The 20,226-nt window shown below is 42.8% G+C and overlaps 2 protein-coding genes across 3 annotated transcripts in view; both read right to left on the bottom strand.

The window, feature by feature from the left end:
- Window positions 1–508: 508 nt before the first annotated feature.
- LOC125747061 (cadherin-22-like) overlaps window positions 509–20,226 on the bottom strand; it is a 214,818-nt gene continuing 195,100 nt past the window's right edge. The window contains exon 12 of the mRNA XM_049021785.1: window positions 509–1,380. Coding sequence (XP_048877742.1) covers window positions 869–1,380 — 512 coding nt within the window. The 3' untranslated portion in view covers window positions 509–868. The remainder of the gene's footprint in view (window positions 1,381–20,226) is intronic.
- Window positions 12,581–19,619, bottom strand: LOC125747060 (uncharacterized). Of its 2 annotated transcripts, XM_049021781.1 has the most exons (3): window positions 19,471–19,619; window positions 18,984–19,282; window positions 12,581–17,785 (listed from the first exon to the last, which is right to left on the bottom strand). In XM_049021781.1, exon 3 carries the CDS (start codon window positions 17,778–17,780, stop codon window positions 13,068–13,070), a length of 4,713 nt encoding a protein of 1,570 aa, XP_048877738.1. In that variant the 5' UTR covers window positions 17,781–17,785; window positions 18,984–19,282; window positions 19,471–19,619; the 3' UTR covers window positions 12,581–13,067. The 2 variants fall into 2 exon arrangements, with proteins under 2 accessions (XP_048877738.1, XP_048877741.1); XM_049021784.1 differs by lacking the exon at window positions 18,984–19,282.

Below are 20,226 nucleotides of genomic sequence, written 5' to 3'. Positions count from 1 at the left end.
ACATCTTACTTAAAACCATAATCAAAATCATATTAGAGGAAAACATATGTCTAAAGCACATACTCATTTTTCTCTTTGAAAATGTATTTAATTTAACTTGCTTCCACCCCCAACCAATCTGTCAATGCATTTGTACTGTTCAATTTGGCCCAAATTACAAAAGTGGTCCTAGAAAACAAAAATAAAGCATTTTGAAGACACTTCTGTTTAACACAGAAGGGCTTCCTTTAACAGAATTTTCTGAAGTCTTCTGTAAAAATTATTTTCTGCCACGATTCCTTAACTGGTCTTGAAGGCAAAATATTCACCATATTTGAGTAGTTTGTATGTCATCCCAGGGAATTCAGCGATCCTTCACAGACAGTCTTTTTCTTGGTGAATAAATAAATAAATATAAATAAATATAAATAAATATGCTGATGTTAAATAAATATATAGTCAGTTCATTTGCCATGACATATATGTTATAACTCTTATATAACCCCCTCCCGCCCAACCCTTGTGTAATTTTCCAAAGGTAACGAATCTAGAGGTTCAGTTTTTACACGGCAAAAAATGTAATTGGCACAGTGAACACTTGCTTATAGGAAAGGAGAATAGACACATAAACAAGGAAATATATATTAGATGCTGGATGTGGCCATTTACGTTCCAGTAATGTCAGGTTCTTAAAGTAACAGTTGCCAAGTCGCCAGTTTTTTTCTATAAAAGTAACATATTTGAACCTTGTGTTTTTGCAATTAAAGAACTGAAACAGGGTATGGGTTGGGGGCTGAGGATGCAAATAAAGTTTCCTAATGGTTTCTCATGGGACGGGTTGCAAGCACAGTGGAATGCTGGGAGTTGGTGTTTTGTGAGAGTGAGGATGCTAGGAGGCATCCTCCTCGAGGTGGCCCGGCACATAAAAGCCAGCCAGCTGCCGGAAGCGAGGCCCCCAGTCGCTGAGGTAGGAGAAGTCCTGCTCAGAAGCAGTGGAGAGGGTGTGGATGGAGCTGAGGGAGAGGGCGGGTGAGCTGGAGCCCTCAAAAGCGTACGTCTGGAAGGAGTCATAGGGTGGCACTGAGAGGTCGGCGTCTGCCTGCTCCACCTTCTTGCGGATGTAACCTCGGAATAACGAGAAATCCGCTGGACCCCCATCTCCCGTGACCCGGCTCTGGATCCATTGGGGCAGCGAGCGCAAGTCCGGCCCTGATTCGGAGCCTTTCACCTCGGGAAAGTCATAGAGGCTGCGCAGTGCGCTCATGTCGTACGCCTGTGTGTCCTGCTCTCCGCCACCCTCGTCGTTGTACTTGATGACATTGTCACGCATGTCCTCCTCGTCCTCCGACATCCGCTGGCCCTTACGCTGCCGCTTCAACGTAAGGATCAGGAGCACTAGGACTTCAAGAGGAAGAAAAGCATAATTAACATTATTCTTAACATTAATCTTTTTCAAGACTCCATAAGTATTTTCAGGGGTCATACTTTTAAAGTTTTACACAACAAAGGAAAATTTGCTGGTTTTGTATTATAATGTCCAGAATTCCGTTTATTGTGATTCTGCAAATAGTTATCATTACTACTTCACTGTTATTTACAATTCCTATATATAACATGCAATTAATTTATTTATACTCTGAGCTGTCCTGCATTATCCATATCTTATTATAATCACCTGTCATGTGGGAAAAGACAAGGTTGGAGTAATGCAGTCAACCAAATTATTAAGACATTACCTAAACGTATACAATTTAACTGTCATTACACGTGTAAGTCGTATATCATTTATTTAATGTTGTATCACAGAAGTATATTTTTCAGATTCATGCATATATTATTTTATAAAATGGGGGGGCTCCTGTCTGCACAAATGGACACAGTAGCTAGCAGGATTTATATTTATTTAAAAGAAAAAGTAATAAACCACAGGGGTTTTAGAGTAGATTAATCTACATATGTTGTCATCAACTAATTGATTGCGATTGACAGGTTGATCTTACAGAAATTCCTAGTCGATCACAACAATCAGGATGTCACTTTCTTGCTGCCATATCAATTAGCATGTTTCTCTTTGAATCATCAGGTCACCAGTACATGGGTTGCATTAGTATTTAGTTGTTTGTTTGTATGTTTATTGATTGATTGCATTGCATTGCATTGTATTTGACACCAAAAATCAATGCAGACATCCCACCTCTCCCGGATTTTTTGGGAGATAGCTTCAAATATACAGAAGCTCCCTTACACCTGTAAATGATGCACAAAGTCCCAGAAATCTGTAGTTCCACTATTCAGTGGCAGTAATATTAGCCAGAAGTTGTTTTACCACTTGTTTCAGAGTTGGGAAGATGAGCATGTGGGCATTACTGGAGAAGCCCGTGAGTTAGTAGGGCAGGTTTCAGATATGGATCGTGACACAAATGGCCTAGGCCTGCTTCCATGGCATGCATGAGACTTTCGTTTCCCATCAGGGGTCTTCACAACATTATCTGTTTCACTTAACTTTGAATCAAAGATATAAATGCCTGAAAACGTGGCCTGGTGAGCTGAAGCTGGTAACAACAGTAAAACAAGAACCTGATCTCCAGGTTAAAATGAGTGCTGGACTGACTGGCTGAAGCAAGACTTCATATTCGACTGACAGGAAACTAGAGAGCATTTACCTAACCCGCAAAAGGTATTTAAACTCTCATAAAAGGAACTGACGTAACTTGAAGAGGCCATTCTTTGGTGAGGCCTGTGATTAAACTAAGGACAGAAGCTTTTAAAGGACCACAGATTCAATTCAAGGACTTGAATTGTGTCACAAATGGTGAATAAGGGGGATTCCCTCATTCCCTCCAGTCTTTTCCTTGTGCTAAACAATATGTTCTAAGCATGACTTTTAATCTTTGATGAAATCTCTCTAAAGCTGCATGTGATTCTGGATGGTATGAATATGAAACTTGATATTGGATGCTTAGTTACTTGATCTCTCTGAAAAAGATCCTGGACATAAAGTTTGAACCTTGATCTGGTTGGATATATTTTGGAAAACCAAATGTTGTGCAGAACTTGATGAGGGTTTTCACTATAGTAAAAGGTTCGAGAGAGCACAAGGGAATAGCTTCAGGATGTCTGGATACTCCACACATCAAAGTCAAGAGGTATTGTAAACAGACTTGTTTTGGGTAATGGAGCAACACAGTCAATTAAATTCTCTCAGAAGGTTCACCCGTAAGTGGTAAAGGCTTTCGATGGGCAGAGGGAATAACCTGATTGACAAGCATGGCCAGAACAACAGTATTGAGACATGAGATGTAATGGAAGGCCAAAATAAATATTTCAACAGGCAACTGCATGTTTTTCTGACACAAGATGACCATACAGCTCATGGCCATGAGCTACACATAACACATGGTGCTGAAAGGGCTTAGGAACAACAACTTGAAAATCTGAACTCCACTCATGTTCAGAGTTGCATGTGCACATCACCATCAAAGAAATAAGCCACGGGGTACTGAGGCAGCTCTGATGTATCTACGGTGAAAGAGATGCAACGATATCCTGGACGAGCCCCCAGTTTTGTTATGTGCCAGCACAACAAAAAGTAGAAAGAAACCACTACTTTGTATGTGTCAGTAATTTTATTAGCATTGGGAAAAGCTGCAGGAGCTGTCTAGGCAAAACAAAAAAAAACACCTCTAACCAAGGGCATAACTGCATAACTTTGGGTTGAGGACCTATTTAAGGGGGTCCGGGGGGTTGTATAGGCTGGATTTGATTTTTTGCAGAGGAGGGTGGAAGTTGCATCCCCCAATAATGTACGCCCATGCCTCCAACTAGAAAAAGTGAACAAAATGAAATAAAAAAATTAAAAAAAACTTCACTCCACACATTTAATTTGTACTCGCCACATTCAGCAACCTGTACAATTTCTATAAGCAGTGGTTGGATCACCTGGAATTGTAACAGTTAATAGTCATGTTTTTATTCATGTGACATGTAGGCCTGAAACTACACTTATCCATTTATGTAACCATTTCCCCCTGGTAGGTAGTCCTCAGTGGCACAAAAAATGAATGAACTGTTTTTAAATCTTCCGCCATTATTGCATGTACTCACAATAATCAATCCGTATGGTAAGATATATTTTTGCTCAGTGTTTTGTTAATTTTGTTATTCTTCTCATCTCAGTAACTATTGCCCTGGATTTGATGAAGTACTTTTGTTTATTACAGAAATAAATGGCAACATAACAAAATTGATTAAGTACCCCAGAGGCAAATTTGACAGTTTAGACCATGAAGCTGTGTAATTTGAGTCTGTCTTCAAACTAATTTTAAAAAAAAAACAATTAAAGAAAATTATTATGTTATGATAATGAGTTTGTGACAATGACCTATGTACTCCTCTTTGTGTTAATTCCACATTAATTTGGGGATTCAACATATAAATATTTATGATTAATCTTAATATGAGGTGTGATTAATCACGATTAATCACAGAAAACCGTGCGATTAATTAGTTATTTTTTAAAATCAATTTCCAGCCCTGACATTTCATGATTGGACGCAGGTATAGAGGGATGGTCCATAATGCAGAATTCCAACACAAAGGGGGACTTTGAGGTCCAGGTCCAAAATTTCATAAATTATGCCTGCAGAGTTAATAAAAGATTGGACAAAGAATTTTTGAGTCATTATGTTAACAAGATCATGGATCTGATCTGGCTTTCTCTTTGCTATCACTATGCGATGCTGCTTCACCCATACAATGTCTCTGCAAAGTTTTAAAAAGGATGCATGAAATGAGTCAGCAATGCGTCTGTGATAGCGGTGAACAGGTGCAAAAACCATACATATTCCCTGGAGTCAGGGGAATATGATTAACAATAGCCAGAAGCACAACACATTCAAAATGTTCTTCATTGTTTGGAAATATGAAAGAAGAACCAGCCTATCCAAACTGAGAGGTGTGAGATGTAATAGTTGGCAGGTCCAAGAACACACAGACATAAAAACAGCACCCAACAGGGCAGAGCAAATTTGTAAGGAATACAACTGCAGTTTCATTTATCAAACTTTAAATTTCATCATGAAAAAAAAATGCATATTCACAAAAAAAAATCAGATTTATCAAACCTGTCGTATCACACATTTCCCTCACAAATGTTGGAAAAATCTTGGAAATGTGTATATGGTCACGTGCCTGAGATCCTGCCCGGTTTCCACCTAAAAATAACCATAAATGATGAATGCAAATGAGCTGCTTTCTCATATAATATGCAAATCTAGACTTTCTGGCTGCCAAGACTGATGATATCGACAGTATGGTAAAAAAGTAAGAAGAGAAATTTTGAATGTGAGGTAGAAGCATGACAAAATGTTATATTTGGAAGGCTATCACAAACCAGAAAATGTGTAGACATGCTCAAATGGGAAACTGCTTATGGTATCAAAGTAATGGCATGGAATATTGTTTTTTCTTTAAGAAATAAAAAAAAAAGTATTCTTGGCTTATACTCCACATGAGGTGCGATTGGTCAGTTGATCAGTTGACAATACATCATGGAAACAATCAAAAATATACATTTTTTATTGAGTAATATGTGAGTAATTACTGTATGCATAGAGCTTGGATGTTCTGGTTTCCTGGCAGCTGAGAAAAAGCTGAGAGCACAGAAGCGTGATGAATAGCAGTACACTTCAAACTGATAACGGCGAGGCAGGAGAACATATCAAGGCTTCCACTTTCCATGTTGTATTATTATTATTTTTTTCTGCAGTTAGAGTTCTGTGCAGAAAGCTGACACTTTGTCACTTAGCTGTGGCACACTGCTGTTCTGGCCTTGCAGTGACAAATTGAGTTTTTTGAGTTTGTCAAAAATGTCAGCAAGGTAGGACAAGAAGGCACTTTCATCCATAAAATGTATAGTTAATGCGTAGCCGGCGCATATATACTATGACTATGTCTGTGTGAGTCTGTGTGTGTCTCTTTGTGTGTGTGTGTGTGTGTGTGTATTTTTTCTTCTCTTCAGGGTGTTTGTATCTAAGTCAGATAAGTAAGTTCAGAACACTCCGGAATCACAGAGTGACCCATTTATGAACCTGTACAGAGTTGGTCTCATTATTATGCGAGAGACCAATCCAAAACACAGTTTATATGGCAGATCACTCTGCGGCAGCTGCTTTGTGGAAAATGAGTGGAAGTTCCTCGCTCTCCTCACAGACACAAATTTAGTCAGCTAAGATTAATGACACAACATTTGAACCAGCCCACAAGATTTGAACCAGCAACCTTCCACTCATGGACACAGAGCCCTAATCCACAAAGAACAATCCAAGCCGTGGTTTTAACCCATTTGAAAATCTGTGCGTTTTTTTTGGGAGATTTCAGTGTCCTGACACTCCCTATCTGACCTGGAATAGCATGTCTGCAAAAAAAATGAGCAAAAATCCCTGAACCCAGATGTGAAAACAGTATAAAGACATAACCCAGAAGACTCTAATTGCTTCTAAAGGGTTCTTCTAGTATACTTAGTCTTAGGGGATGAAAGCATACTAGAATAGACTGTTTCAATTTTTATTTCTTATTATTGCTTAATAAAAATATTTATTGCCCTGCAGTTCAGCCAATTTAATCCATCCATGATGAATCTTCCTTATCTTGCTCACGGTCATGGGTGGGGGTGCAGCCGCAGCAGCTGGTTTCAGACCTCCAGCCCTACAGTAGGTATGTTACGTATAAAACCACTGTGCCACACAACCTTGGCTAATCAGACAGTAATATAACAACATTTGCAGATGTCAGGTCGGCCTGACAATTCTAATAATTACATTAACTTCATCAGACCTTCCGTGGAGAATTCTTCTTCACAAATTTCAAAGATAAAATGTTCATTTGTTTTTACGATATCACAAGCAAACCTCTCTCTGACTCTCGGTTTTATATATAGAGCAAGGCAGCTAACAATATTTGAACCTAAAAATACTTACCCAAAAATAATGTAAAGTGATAGAAATTTATGACATTACATTCAGCTTGTTAAGTCTTGGGCATTTTTATAGCTTGGGGTTTATATATCAACCTTGTTAAGATGTGAAGTAGTAAAAATTATATATATATATATATATATATATATATATATATATATATATATATATATATATATATATCAATGTATATAATTAATATTTAACAACTACATTGAATTTGTGGAGAACAGGCTCACAAGCTATGGGCTTTATGAAACTACAGCAGAGAATGGCTTTCATACTTCTTGTCCTCTAAGTACATATTGATTCTTTGTAGTCTACAAAATTATTATGAACTGTATATTTTAAAAACTTGAGCCGGAGATACAAATGGTGGATGAACCATCTGAAAGACACAGTTCTGACTGAATCAGTTTGATGCTTTACAGTGCATGTAACATTCATTATTAATGTAACACAAAAAGGAAAAATCATCATACTGTATATGCTGTCAATTGAACTTACTCAAGTAAGTTCAGTGCAGAACTAAATATTTAATTTTTAAAAGGACACCGATTCAGTTACTTGTGTGTGGCACAAAGGCATTCTACATTCAGAAAAGTCAGATCATGAAATTTATACACTTACCTACCAGAATTAAATAAAATCAAATGAAATGATGTCAGACAATAATAATGATGGATCTGGAAATTCTAACTTCCAGGTATAATTTCTGAAAAAATAAACAAAAAAAAAAATCAATTTAAATATTAAATGTCAATATTGAGTCATTCCTTACTCTAACTAGTATAACTACCATTTTTGAAATTCCAAAATTATTTAATCTCTATGAAATATGATTCATTTTACAAAGAAAGCACGGTAAGGAGTTTGTTATTATATTGTAGGCCATTAGATCATTCACTGAGAATATCCGTATTAGTAAAATCATTTTATATGTATATACATACTGACACTAATATAGTCAGGAGCAGTATACTCCTTGCTGTTTAAATACAAAATGGTCCATGTACAGGAAAGGTGATGTGGGTGAAGCTCCACGCCGCACATGGGCCCCGCTGTGTACAGATGTTCCACTAAGCGCTCCTGACAAGACACTTAATTTACCCTTGGGCCGTGATCACGGCTCGCATGCACAGTGGAGCCCATCACAGCAGATGGGCTGTAATTGGAAAGGATGTGCACAGATGCCTTGCCCATGTGGGGATAGATTTATCACATCGCTCCCTAAATGGACTGATGAAGGGATTGTTTGTTTGCGGGTAATTAAGCAGAAATCTGTTTGTCTTATGCTGCGATGTGCTGCAGTGGATCTAAGAATTTGACAAGTATTCCTCCAAGAGTCTGGTCAGCTCCCTTCTCTCATGCTCGATTTCCTGGTGGTAACATCAAGTTCCATGGTCAGGAGCCACCTTTCCTGCCCAAATTCACGGGGGTCTCATATGACCAGAATTTTTATTTCAATTTCTATTCTCAGATCCCTCGGATGCCATCATTTCCATGGTCAGGGGGCACTTTTTGTGTCCGCACTCATGGTGGTCTGATATGACCACACTCTTCATTTCGTGTTCTCTTCTTCCTGCTGACATGGTTACAAAAAGCTGGCAGTATTTCAGATAAACTGTCAGCCCTAGGCACCCACAGCTACTGCTCGGAGTGTGCACTCTTACATGGCTGGCATTATTCTGAGTTACTGCTCTCAGGTTTTGTAAGATATGGATGCCAGCAATCATAGCTATCCGATCCATGACAGGAAACTGGAATTCAAGGCAATCAGCCTTTTTGCCTTGGCTGCATCTTCAAACCAGCATTGTTCTAAATGTCGCAGTTCGGCTGCAAATCTCAGTTTCCAGTTGTATCACAAAGGCTGTTTTATAATGTAGGACATCTTAGTTAAACAACGACAGTATTTTATTTTGATTTATGAGCTGACTCCAATTGTTTGCTCACAATACATTTTGACAACATCAATTATGGGATGAGAAATAAACACATCCAGTCACCGATTTCCTTGGTACATGGAACGAATTCCCCTCAGTTCACAATGATCCCCTTGAAAGATTTCCCAGAACATGATAATGATAATACTGCTTGTATTTAGAAATAGGCTGAAGTAAAAGAGAAAAGAGAGAAATATCTAAAGAGAGAAAAAAAAATGTTTGCTACGCGGAAGCACTTGTCATTAGAACAACATTCCACCCACCAGTGCTGTGCAGAGACTTTCTAAAGTGCAGGTGCTCGACCAGGGTGTCGGTTCCCCTCGGTGAATTTAGTGTGATCGTCAGTAAAAAGGGGCACTCAGAACCAGGAAAGGGAGGCACGTTCAATCATTCCGGCAAAAGGGGCACCTCACCTCCCTGGCTGCCATCCACTCTTTTAATCAATGGCATGAAAATGAAGCTGTTTTCTGTGTCCCACAGCTATGCTGATAAAAAGTATTCAGACTCATTAATCAAAGCCAACAATTTAGTATTTTTTATGAATTTACATTTTATTCATTAAATCTAGAAAGCCATGAATTATACGTGACAAACTACTATGCATCCCGCTAAAACAACATGATTTTGGGCATTAGTTATCTAGGGCAAAAAAAAATTTAAAATACAGTTTTCTATGTACCTACTATGAAATCAAGCCAAGAAGATACTGTGAAGGTCTCTTTAGAAAGAGAGGTTTGAGTAACCTGCTTTGAATCACAGGCACATAGCTAATGGCTTAGCAGAGGGATTCTGTTTGGCGCTACGTCTAATTTCATATCAAGTCACAGCTGACAGCTTTCCATAGCTCCTAGGCAAGCACTTGCAATACAGAGCATCTTCCTCTGTGTTATTATTTTCTTGGAGTTCAGCCATTGTTGATGTGCCAGTAGACAGAGGATCTCTGACGTTGCTTTCACAAGAAAGTCCACTATATTCCATGTACACATACCCTGAAACTAAAGCAATGGTCAGAGAGAGCAAGTTACATTCTCAGTTGACGTGGAGCAAAATGGATATTGTTTTGGTGTGGCTTAATGTAAATAACGATAATGCAGCTTGCCATGCTGACATTATGAATTCTACCCAGACTGATTTGACAGTTAAATCTCAAACCTTTTCCCAGAACTGTATTAAACTATAATATCCATCTCAATATCCGTTGCAGTAAAAAGAACACAATTAAAGTCTGACATGACTTTTTGTATTTGAAAGGGATGACATCAGAGGGGAACACATTTCTGCCTTTAGTCTGCCTGGTAATTATTTTATTTCAGCTAAATCCTATACACATATCTTGGTCTTATTTGGACAACAGGAAATATTCAGGTGATTAACCAACTGATTTTGATAAATTGCTTTACATAAAAAGAAACCATGTGCACTGGAAAGATTTTCAGAAAACCAGAAACAGGAAAAGGTAGATCGCTTTGGTCTTATACGGGGCCAAGGCAGTGACCTTTGATCTATGTTTGCCGAAAATAATATATGCAGCATAAATGTTCATTTCTCACCCTAAACGCTTTCATTTTCAGAGACAGCCTTTTGCTTTGATTGCATGCCCAGGTGGTATGTGGTTCAATGGACTAATCCTTTGTGTTTGTGATCAAAAGGTCACCAGTTCAGCCCTCATAACAGTCAAAAGTCCATGGGCCCTTAACCTTCAGCTCCAGGGGCACCACAGGTGATTGACCCCCCCCCCCCTTCCCAAGTTTGCTCTCACATGCATAAGTGTCTGTATCTCAGGGAGAGCAAGATGTGTAGGTAAAAAAAGAATTTCCCCAAAGGGATCAATGAAATGTCCTTACTATTACTGCATTCCCAAAAATATATATGTTGAATATTCTTTTTTTTTTACCAAACCAATCGTCTTCACTGAGACAAGATTTCCATCTATCCATCTTCTAACTTCTAATCTTGGTCATGCTTGCAAGGTAGCCTGGAACCTATCCCATGCAACACATGACAGAAGGCTGGGACATGCCCTATAGGTTTTAGGGTGAACCTACACTAGGCGATCCGTGCCGCGCTCAAGCACGTTCGACTCCCAAACCAAAGTCCAGTTCATTTGACTAGTGTAACCTGTCAGGTAGGCTGTATGGATGGCAAAATGCTTACAATTCAGGTAGTTACAAACATTTCACAAACATGGCAGCAAACGATAACGTGGATCTATGGTGGCTCTCCTTGTATTGTCCTTAGGAGACATTTACACTACTGTATATTGACAAAAGTATTGGGACACCCCTACAAATCATCGAATTCACATGTTCCAATCATGCAGACTGCTTCTACAAACATTTGTGAAAGAATGGGTTGCTCTCATGAGCTCAGTGAATTCAAGGTACCATGATAGGATGCCACGTGTGCAATAAGTCCATCTGTGAAATTTCCTCGCTACTAAATATTTCATGATCAACTGTTAGTGGTGTTATAACAAAGTGTAATCAATTGGGAACAACAGCAACACAGCCATGAAGTTGGAGGCCACGTAAAATCACAGAGCGGGGACAACGCATGCTGAGGCGCACAGTGTGCAGAAGTCATCAACTGTCTGCAGAGTCAGTAGCTACAGACCTCCAAACTTTGTGTGGCCTTCAGATTAGCTCAAGAACAGTGCGCAGAGGACTTCATGGAATGGGTTTCCATGGCCGAGCAGCTACATCCAGGCCTTACATCACCAAGTGCAATGTAAAGCGTCGGATGCAGTGGTGTAAAGAATGCTGATACTGAACTCTAAAGCTCTCTAGAGTCCACTCTAAAGTGGAGGCATGTTCTCTGGACTGATGAATCAGGCTTCATCAAGCAATCCAATGGATGAGTGTAGGTTAGGCGGTTGCCAGGAGAACTGTACTTGATTGACTGCATTGTGCTAGTGTAGTGGAGGCGGGATTATGGTGTAGGGTTGTTTTTCAGGGGTTGGGCTTGGCCCCTTAATTCCAGTGAAAGGAACTCTTAATGCTGCAGCATTCAAAGCCATTTTGGACAATTTCATGCTCCCAACCTTGTGGGAACAGTGTGGGGATGACCCCTTCCTGTTCCAACATGACTATGCATCAGTGCACAAAGCAAGGTCCATAAGGACATGGATGAGCGAGTCTGGTGTGGAGGAATTTGACTGGCCTGCACAGAGCCTTGACCTCAACCCAACAGAACACCTTTGGGATGAATTAGAGCAGAGACTGCAAGCCAGGCGTTCTTGTCCAACATCAGTGCCTAACCTCATAAATACTCTCCTGGAAGAATGGTCAAAATTCCCATAAACATACTCCTAAACATTGTGGACAGCCTGCACATATATACATTTTAGCTTATATAACATAAAATTATAGTTACAGAGGGTGGGCAAACTCCATATTGAAGCCTATGTATTAAGAATGGGATGTCATTAAACGAATGACGAATAATTAATTAAAACAAAAACACACATGAGCATGCACAACTGTAAAATGTATTTTTTCCACAACTCATCACCATTGCTCTCCACTATAAAAAAAAAAACAAAACAAACAGATAATATGAGATAAGGATCCATAATGGTTACTGTGGAAAAGGGGGGCCACACTCCCCTGGGAAAACTGTAGGAGTTGCTGCAGGAGGGTAGTACTCGCTGCGGGATATCAATTACGATGCAGGGTAGACAAGATGGAGGGAGGTTGTTATGAGTTTTATTTCCTGTACGTATTAATGGATGTATGTATGGTTCTATAACAGATAAGCGGAAAACCAGTTACTACAATGCTTACAAAAGCCATTACCATAACACACCAACACAATACATAATCGAAGTAAAGGGAATGATTGGATAGGAAATCAACGTAAATACCTTCCTAAGGTATAACAAAACACTCGTCAGCGATAATTGCAACTTATTCAATAAACTCAATACTTACGTTCATCAGTGACGCATACATAACCCACGGAGTTTATTACTTTCAGGAACAACTAAGTTAACTAATTATAAGTTACCGCTCGCTGACTTGCTACCTATCTCTCCGGCTCTCCCGCGCTCTAGTCCTGCGTGCACCCATAGTCCTTTGCACGCACCACCGTTTCTTAAAGACACAAGAGCCTTTCTAACATTGCCGCCCCCAAATATGCAAGGCATATTTGCATAAATAGAACAACTAAGGCTCTAGATGGTACTCGGTCGGGATTCTTCATCAGATGGAAGCTCAGGGAGGACGATCAACTTCACCACAGGTCTCGTGTATACTCTGTCCTTGATCTTCACCTCTACAGTCCGTACTTGGCCGTCGCTGCCCGGGAATACCTTAGTGACTTGACCAATCGGCCAGTCGCCCCTGGGAAGTTGGTGATCTACTACCATGACTACTGATCCAACTGCAAGAGTCGGTACCAAGCTATGCCACTTCTGCCGGTACTGCAATGTAGGTAGGTAATCCTTAATAAAGGCAGTCCAGAAACGATCGGCAAGGACCTGACTGTGGCGCCACCGCCTCCGACTCAGTAGCTCAGCTGCTGGGTAGACAACTTGTGGTAAGGAACCATCTGGCCGCCCCATGAGGAGGTGATTTGGGGTGATTGGATCAGGATCTAAAATACTGGAGGAGGTGTATCCTAAAGGCTTAGCGTTCAGAATGGCCTCCACTTCTATCAAGACAGTGGCTAGAACCTCCTCTGTAACAGTTTGGCTGCCCAGAGCGGAACGGAGTGCTACTTTCACAGATCGAACTTCCCTCTCCCATGCACCTCCGAAGTGAGGAGAGGCTGGGGGATTGAAGTGAAATGAGATCTTCTGCTTAGCTAATTGGTGGCGCAGCTCAGGACCCATAAGCTGAAAAGCTTCCTTGAGTTCCCTTTCCCCACCACGGAAATTCGTCCCCTGATCTGAATACAGTTCAGCGGGTGTACCCCTTCTAGCCACAAACCTCCTCATACTCATGAGGAAGGCATCTGTGTCTATACTTGGTAGGAGATCTAAGTGAACTGCTCTTGTTGTGAGGCACTTGTAGATGATTCCCCACCTTTTCTCTTGACGACGTCCGAGCTTCACGGTAAGCGGCCCAAAACAGTCTACTCCTGTCGAGTGGAAAGCTGGCTTGAACAGTCGTAGGCGTGCAGGGGGTAAGTCGGCCATTCTTGGGGGTGTTGCCTTGGCACGCCATCTTTGGCAACCAATGCAGGTGCGTTGGTGTCGTTTAATTGCTTCACGTCCTCTCAGAATCCAAAGAGAACGTCGCATCTCAGCAAACACACGTCCTGGACCAGGGTGGCACAATCGGTGATCGTAGTCCTTAATTAGAAGACGAGTCACTGGGTGCTTAGGATCCATCACTATAGGATGTACAATAGTATCTTCTAATTCTTGCGCTTTCCGTAATCGACCACCTACTCTGATGATTGTGTGGTTCTCATCAAACTCTGAAGAAAGGGTGAGCAGACGACTGCTAGGGGGTACTGGCTTGCCGGCCTTTAAGAATTGGAATTCTTCCGGGAAACTCTCCTGTTGAGCTCTACTGTATAAGAGGTGCTCCGCCTCTATGTAAGTCTCTGCTGTAAGGGAGCGCTCAGGGGAGGCTGTCTTAATTAAATGCTGGGCTGTAGCCTCCACCAGGCCTTGCCATGAATCAAACTGCTCCGGGTTAGGTACAGGTGGATTAGACGTGGCACCAGTAATTCCACAGAAGACGACCCGCCGCAGCTCTTCAGTGACCTCAGGTGGGTTTGTGATAGGCGCTACTGGCCACTTATCTGGATGCTGGAGTAGGAAGGGTGGTCCGTTGCTCCATCTAGTGGATGTAGTCAATTCAGAGAGTCGCTTACCCCTCGTGATGTCATCTGCAGGGTTCGAAGCTGTGTCAACGTACCTCCAGGACTTATCATCTGTTATCTCCAGGATCTCAGAGATTCTAGTCCCTACAAAGACTTTAAACCGACAAGACTCTGATTGCAACCAACTCAGCACTGTTGTTGAGTCTGTCCACAGGGTTTTATCCTGGATGTGCAGAGTGAGCTCATTCTCCAGTACTCTGAGGAGCTGTGCTCCCGTGAGTGCAGCACATAGCTCCAGCCTCGGCATGGACTGCTGTTTCTTTGGTGCAACCCGGGATCTGGCCATAAGGAAAGCTACTTCTACATGGCCACAGTTATCCTCTGATCTCAGGTATGCCACTGATCCATATGCACGCTCTGATGCATCACAAAAGATATGAAGACTTCTCTTCACTTCAGGATGATTCAGGCTCTGGGATGTGTAACATCTTGGGATAGAGACCTCAGGTATCTGCTTAAGTTCTTCCTCCCATTTCCGCCATGCACACAGGAGATCTTCTGGGAGGAGTGGGTCATCCCATTGTCTGGGTTTAGCCCACAGTTGCTGTACTAGCACCTTAGCCCTAGTGGTAAACGGAATCAGGAAGCCCAGAGGGTCATACTGACTAGCTAATATCCGGTAGATATTCCTCATAGTGGGCTCTGTGTACTTCACTAAGCGATGCTTATACCTTAAGGTGTCTGAAGAGCAGTGCCAATGAAGGCCTAATGCTGGTTCAGGGGTGTCAACTTTATCGTATGACAACCAAAGCTCTGTGCTTTCTGCGCGTGCCTCCTTCGGGAGATGACTCACCGCTGCAGCCACATTGCTTGCCCATTGACGGATGTCAAATCCTCCTGTTGAGAGGAGTATGCGTAGCTGCTCGACCAGGTCCTTGGCTTCTTCTGGTGAGGATACACTCTGTATGCAGTTATCTACGTAGAAACTCTTCATCACTGCTACACGGACACTGTCACCAGGCTCACTATGGTCCAGAACATGCTTTTGCAGCGCATAACTAGCACAGCATGGACTGCATGTGGTTCCAAATGGAAGCACTTGCCATTCATAGATGTCAGGAGCTCGCTCGCTTTTTAGATCTCGCCATGCGAAACGAAGGATTGGCTTATCTTCTGGTAGAAGTCGGATCTGGTGAAACATGCTGCGGATGTCACCACTGACTGCGACAGCATGCTCTCTAAACCGGAGCAGCACTCCAAGCAATGACGAACTCAACTGAGGACCAGGTAACAGAGCTTTGTTTAAATTCAGGCCCTTGTACAGGAATGAGCAGTTAAAAACTACCCTGTACTTTCCATTGTGTTGTACCATGTGGTGCGGTAAGTACCAGCTCTCTTCCTTGCTTCTCACTGCCTCAGGTGGTAACTTTGCTATGTAGCCTGCTTCCACTAGCTTGGTTATTTCAGCACGATAGACTGCTGCTTGGTTAGGATTCTTAGCAAGACGCCTTTCTGTAGTTCTCAGGAGTGGTAGAACGGCTTCTGCAGGAGCTTGGAATAAGGGCATACCCTTGCGGCGTAAGAGTGGGGTAGCATATCTGTATGTGCCATCAACCTCAACACGGGTGGTCCTAGATTCCAGGAGATAAACTGCTTCCTGGTCTTCCTTAGAACGGGTTAACAGCTTTTCATTCCGATAAGGTAATGTATCCATTTCCCATAACTTCTCCACATTACGAAGCAGCTCAGCTGTGTCTGAACTCAAGCTGGTGAAGAGACATTCTTGCGAATGGGACTCCAAATCTAAGGCTTTAGCTGGGCCTTGCAGTGTCCATCCTAGCCTCGTCTTGACTGCTGCTGGCCCTCCTCTTGGCCCAAGACGCACTGGCTCTATAGGAGTGACTAAATGGGGATGGTCAGCTCCAATAAGCAAAAGTGGATTTGCCTTGTGGAAGGGTTGCAGTGGCAAACCTTTCAGGTACCTGTACCTTTCCTGAAGAGTGGTGATGGGGTAGGAATGTTGAGCTAGGCCAAGTTGTGCTGCAGTAAAGGCGTTATGAATTTGGAAGCGTTTCTGGGGTAGCACAGCGGAAGCAACCTGGAATGAAACTGCTGCCCCATGCAGGACTTGGATGTCTTGGCGGATGGTACGTAGGCTTAAGTCCTCTGGATGACCCTTCAACCCTAACTGGTGGGCGGCTGCTGGAAGCAACATCGTGCGTTCTGATCCATCATCCAGCACAGCGAAGGTATCCAGTTTCTTGTTCCCGTTACTCAGAATAACTCTGATAACCTTTAGTAGGACTTTACTCCCTTCTGGAGGTCGATTCAGGTAAAGAGTGTCTCCGGCAGAGCTTACAAGGCAGGATCCCTCCCTAGCGGTTCTGTCGTTCACATCGTGAAGGATCTGTAGATGTGTCCTCTGACAGATGCTGCAGGGCTTCTTGAGGGTACACTGAGCTGCCTGGTGAGTTCTGCCACACCGCCAACAGCGTTTATTGCTCTGCAGCCAGTTAAATTTCTGCTCTTTAGTGAACGTCATGAATGTGGAACACTGGCTGAGGAAATGCTCGGGACTGTCACAGTATGGGCAGTAGGACCTTGAGCTAGGTTTCTTTGGTTTGGGTGGCCGAGTGTGCACCAGCTCTGCGGCTTTATCCATGACCTCTTCAGTTCCATGTAAAATGGTGGCTGTTCTTCTCGGCGGTTTATCTTCTCTGCGTCGATCTCTCCTGTCCCGAGATGATTCGACCACCGTCCCTTTAGTCAGCCCGTCATAACCCTGACAGTGACACTCATATTGCAGCCACTCTGCAAGGTCGCCTAAAGTGTGTACAGCTCCTAGTGGCTTGTACGCATGCCGGCGAAAATTAGCTCGCATGTCTGGGGGTAACTTAGTCAGCAGGCGAGCTACATTTGACCCACACCTCAGCTCAGCTTCACCTTCTGGACCAAGGGTTTTGAGCATACTCACAAGAGCATTGATCTGGAGGGCAAACCTCTCAAATGTACTTGTGTCACCACGGCGTACGTCTGGTAGGTCCATCACTGTCGCTATCTTCTTCAGCGCTAATTGGTGTGGCTTGCCGAAGCGCTCATCTAAGGCTGCCATAGTGTCTGAAAAAGGGGTAGGGGAGTTAATGAATGAATCGGCCACTAGGCGGGCTTCCTCTAACTTTAGGTGATCCACTAAAATCTGATAGTTGAACAGCTCAGTGCTATCAGCAGGCAGGAGGTTCTCTAAAGCTATCTTCAGTCGTGCGAATTCACTTGGGTCATTGTTAGTGAAATCAGGAATAGTTGGTATAGGGCCTCGGTAGGTCCTTTCCTTCACCATTGCTGGTCGAGCAGGCACGTAACATCTGGTGTTGGCAGCAGGGGGCATCAATCCTTCAAAGATTGGTTGTGAACGCTTGCGTGGGGGCACGGACAAAGGCTCATGCTGTTGATAGTAATAGGTGGTGCCTTCCGGTGGGTACTGCTCTGCTGCATAATGAGGGACAGACCTGCCATGTCGTTGGTCTACTGTACCTCTTACAGGAATGTGATGTGGCCCCAGGTGACTGTATCTAGTGGGGTCATTGCACTCTAGGAGGGCACTGTAGGGACTTCGGTTGGTGGGTTTGGTTTGTACCCACTGGTGCTGCTTGATGGAGGTGCTCCGTTGATCAGGAAGGACTCTCTGCCTCACCTCTGTAGTGACTTCTTCCATGTCTGCTCCAATATACGGATCATGCTCCCAGATTGGATCTGTTGGGCTGTGGAAGATATGTGGAATGGACTGGGGTGGATAAGGTAAAGGGTGAGGAGTAGGTGGCTGACATGGTGAACGTGGACCTGGAGTAGACGATTCTGAAGAAGGTGTCAGGGTAATTCTCCGTCGGAAGATGGTGCGTGGTAAAGGTACTGGTGGCACAGAGTGAGGATGCTCCGCAGGTGTCGCCATATTTAGTAATAGTGGCTCTGCACGCTGGCGGACTGATGAGTGACAGAGTGTAGCTGAGGGTTCGTCCCTGGACCTCTGTCTCAGTTCAGCTCTCAACTGCCGTATCTCATCCTGGAGGCTCTGAAGGGTCTCTAGGTATGCACCATCACGGGCGTGTGTCTCCCTGGCTCCTCCATAGTATCTGCTCCAATCTTCTATGGGTGTATCTCCACTAACATTACTCATTGCATCAAATGCTGGTGAGTAGGATTGAGCTGCTCTATTCTGCCTTCCACTCTCCATGCCTACTCTGAGCCCCTCGGCTTCGCCATCCTTGCAATGGGAAACTTCTAGAGGTAGGGAGGATCTATGCGGTAGGCAATTTCCTACCTCATAATCATCGAGGTATAATGGCCGATGGGTAGCACGTCGAGGTCGCATAATCTGAGTAGCGTCATCATCACTTTGGGAGCTATCCATCTTGTCTCCACAGTAAGTACTCGAAATCCGGCTCGAAGGACCAACAAATGTGGAAAAGGGGGGCCACACTCCCCTGGGAAAACTGTAGGAGTTGCTGCAGGAGGGTAGTACTCGCTGCGGGATATCAATTACGATGCAGGGTAGACAAGATGGAGGGAGGTTGTTATGAGTTTTATTTCCTGTACGTATTAATGGATGTATGTATGGTTCTATAACAGATAAGCGGAAAACCAGTTACTACAATGCTTACAAAAGCCATTACCATAACACACCAACACAATACATAATCGAAGTAAAGGGAATGATTGGATAGGAAATCAACGTAAATACCTTCCTAAGGTATAACAAAACACTCGTCAGCGATAATTGCAACTTATTCAATAAACTCAATACTTACGTTCATCAGTGACGCATACATAACCCACGGAGTTTATTACTTTCAGGAACAACTAAGTTAACTAATTATAAGTTACCGCTCGCTGACTTGCTACCTATCTCTCCGGCTCTCCCGCGCTCTAGTCCTGCGTGCACCCATAGTCCTTTGCACGCACCACCGTTTCTTAAAGACACAAGAGCCTTTCTAACAGTTACAGTTTTCTTCTGCTTTCTTCCGGTCATCTGCTCAATAAGCATATAAAAAACTTCCTGCGCAGCCCATTACACTTGATTATTCAACTGTTTAAAACACAGAGTAGCATAATAACCTGAAGGTACAGATGCTAATTTGATGATGTTAACATACCCTGCGTGCAATTCAAACACAGAGCACAACTGTGTTTCGCTAGTCCTTTGGACATATTGAGTCCATGGTTCTGATTCAGTAGTCAGTGTTAGCGATACGGTATATGGCGTTGGCGATTTCTGTAATAGTGTCATTAGTACCAGTAATAAACAAATGTAATACCGAACAGTGTTAAAAAACCGGTAACACTTAGTGATTGTGGATTGTGGGAGGAGAGTGTAGCAACCGGAAGAAACCCTCCCAGCAAGGGAGAGAACAATTTCAGATGCACACAGTAGAGCTGAACGTCGGACATGTGAAGCAGCAGTTTTTACCCACTAGTGGGTCACCATGGTACCCCACATCCAAGGTTTGAAAGACAAAGATTACCTACTGAAGTGCTGATGTGAAAAACACTAGTGTGACCTCCAT

Source organism: Brienomyrus brachyistius, chromosome 8, assembly GCF_023856365.1.
Source record: "Brienomyrus brachyistius isolate T26 chromosome 8, BBRACH_0.4, whole genome shotgun sequence".
Lineage (NCBI taxonomy): Eukaryota > Metazoa > Chordata > Actinopteri > Osteoglossiformes > Mormyridae > Brienomyrus > Brienomyrus brachyistius.
The sequence above is the reverse complement of the archived record's forward strand: the minus strand, read 5'-3'. Positions and strand labels throughout refer to the sequence as shown.

Coding starts and splice junctions, on each gene's coding strand:
- LOC125747060 (XM_049021781.1), bottom strand. CDS start 17,780: ATGGCAGCCTTAGATGAGCGCTTCGGCAAGCCACACCAATTAGCGCTG.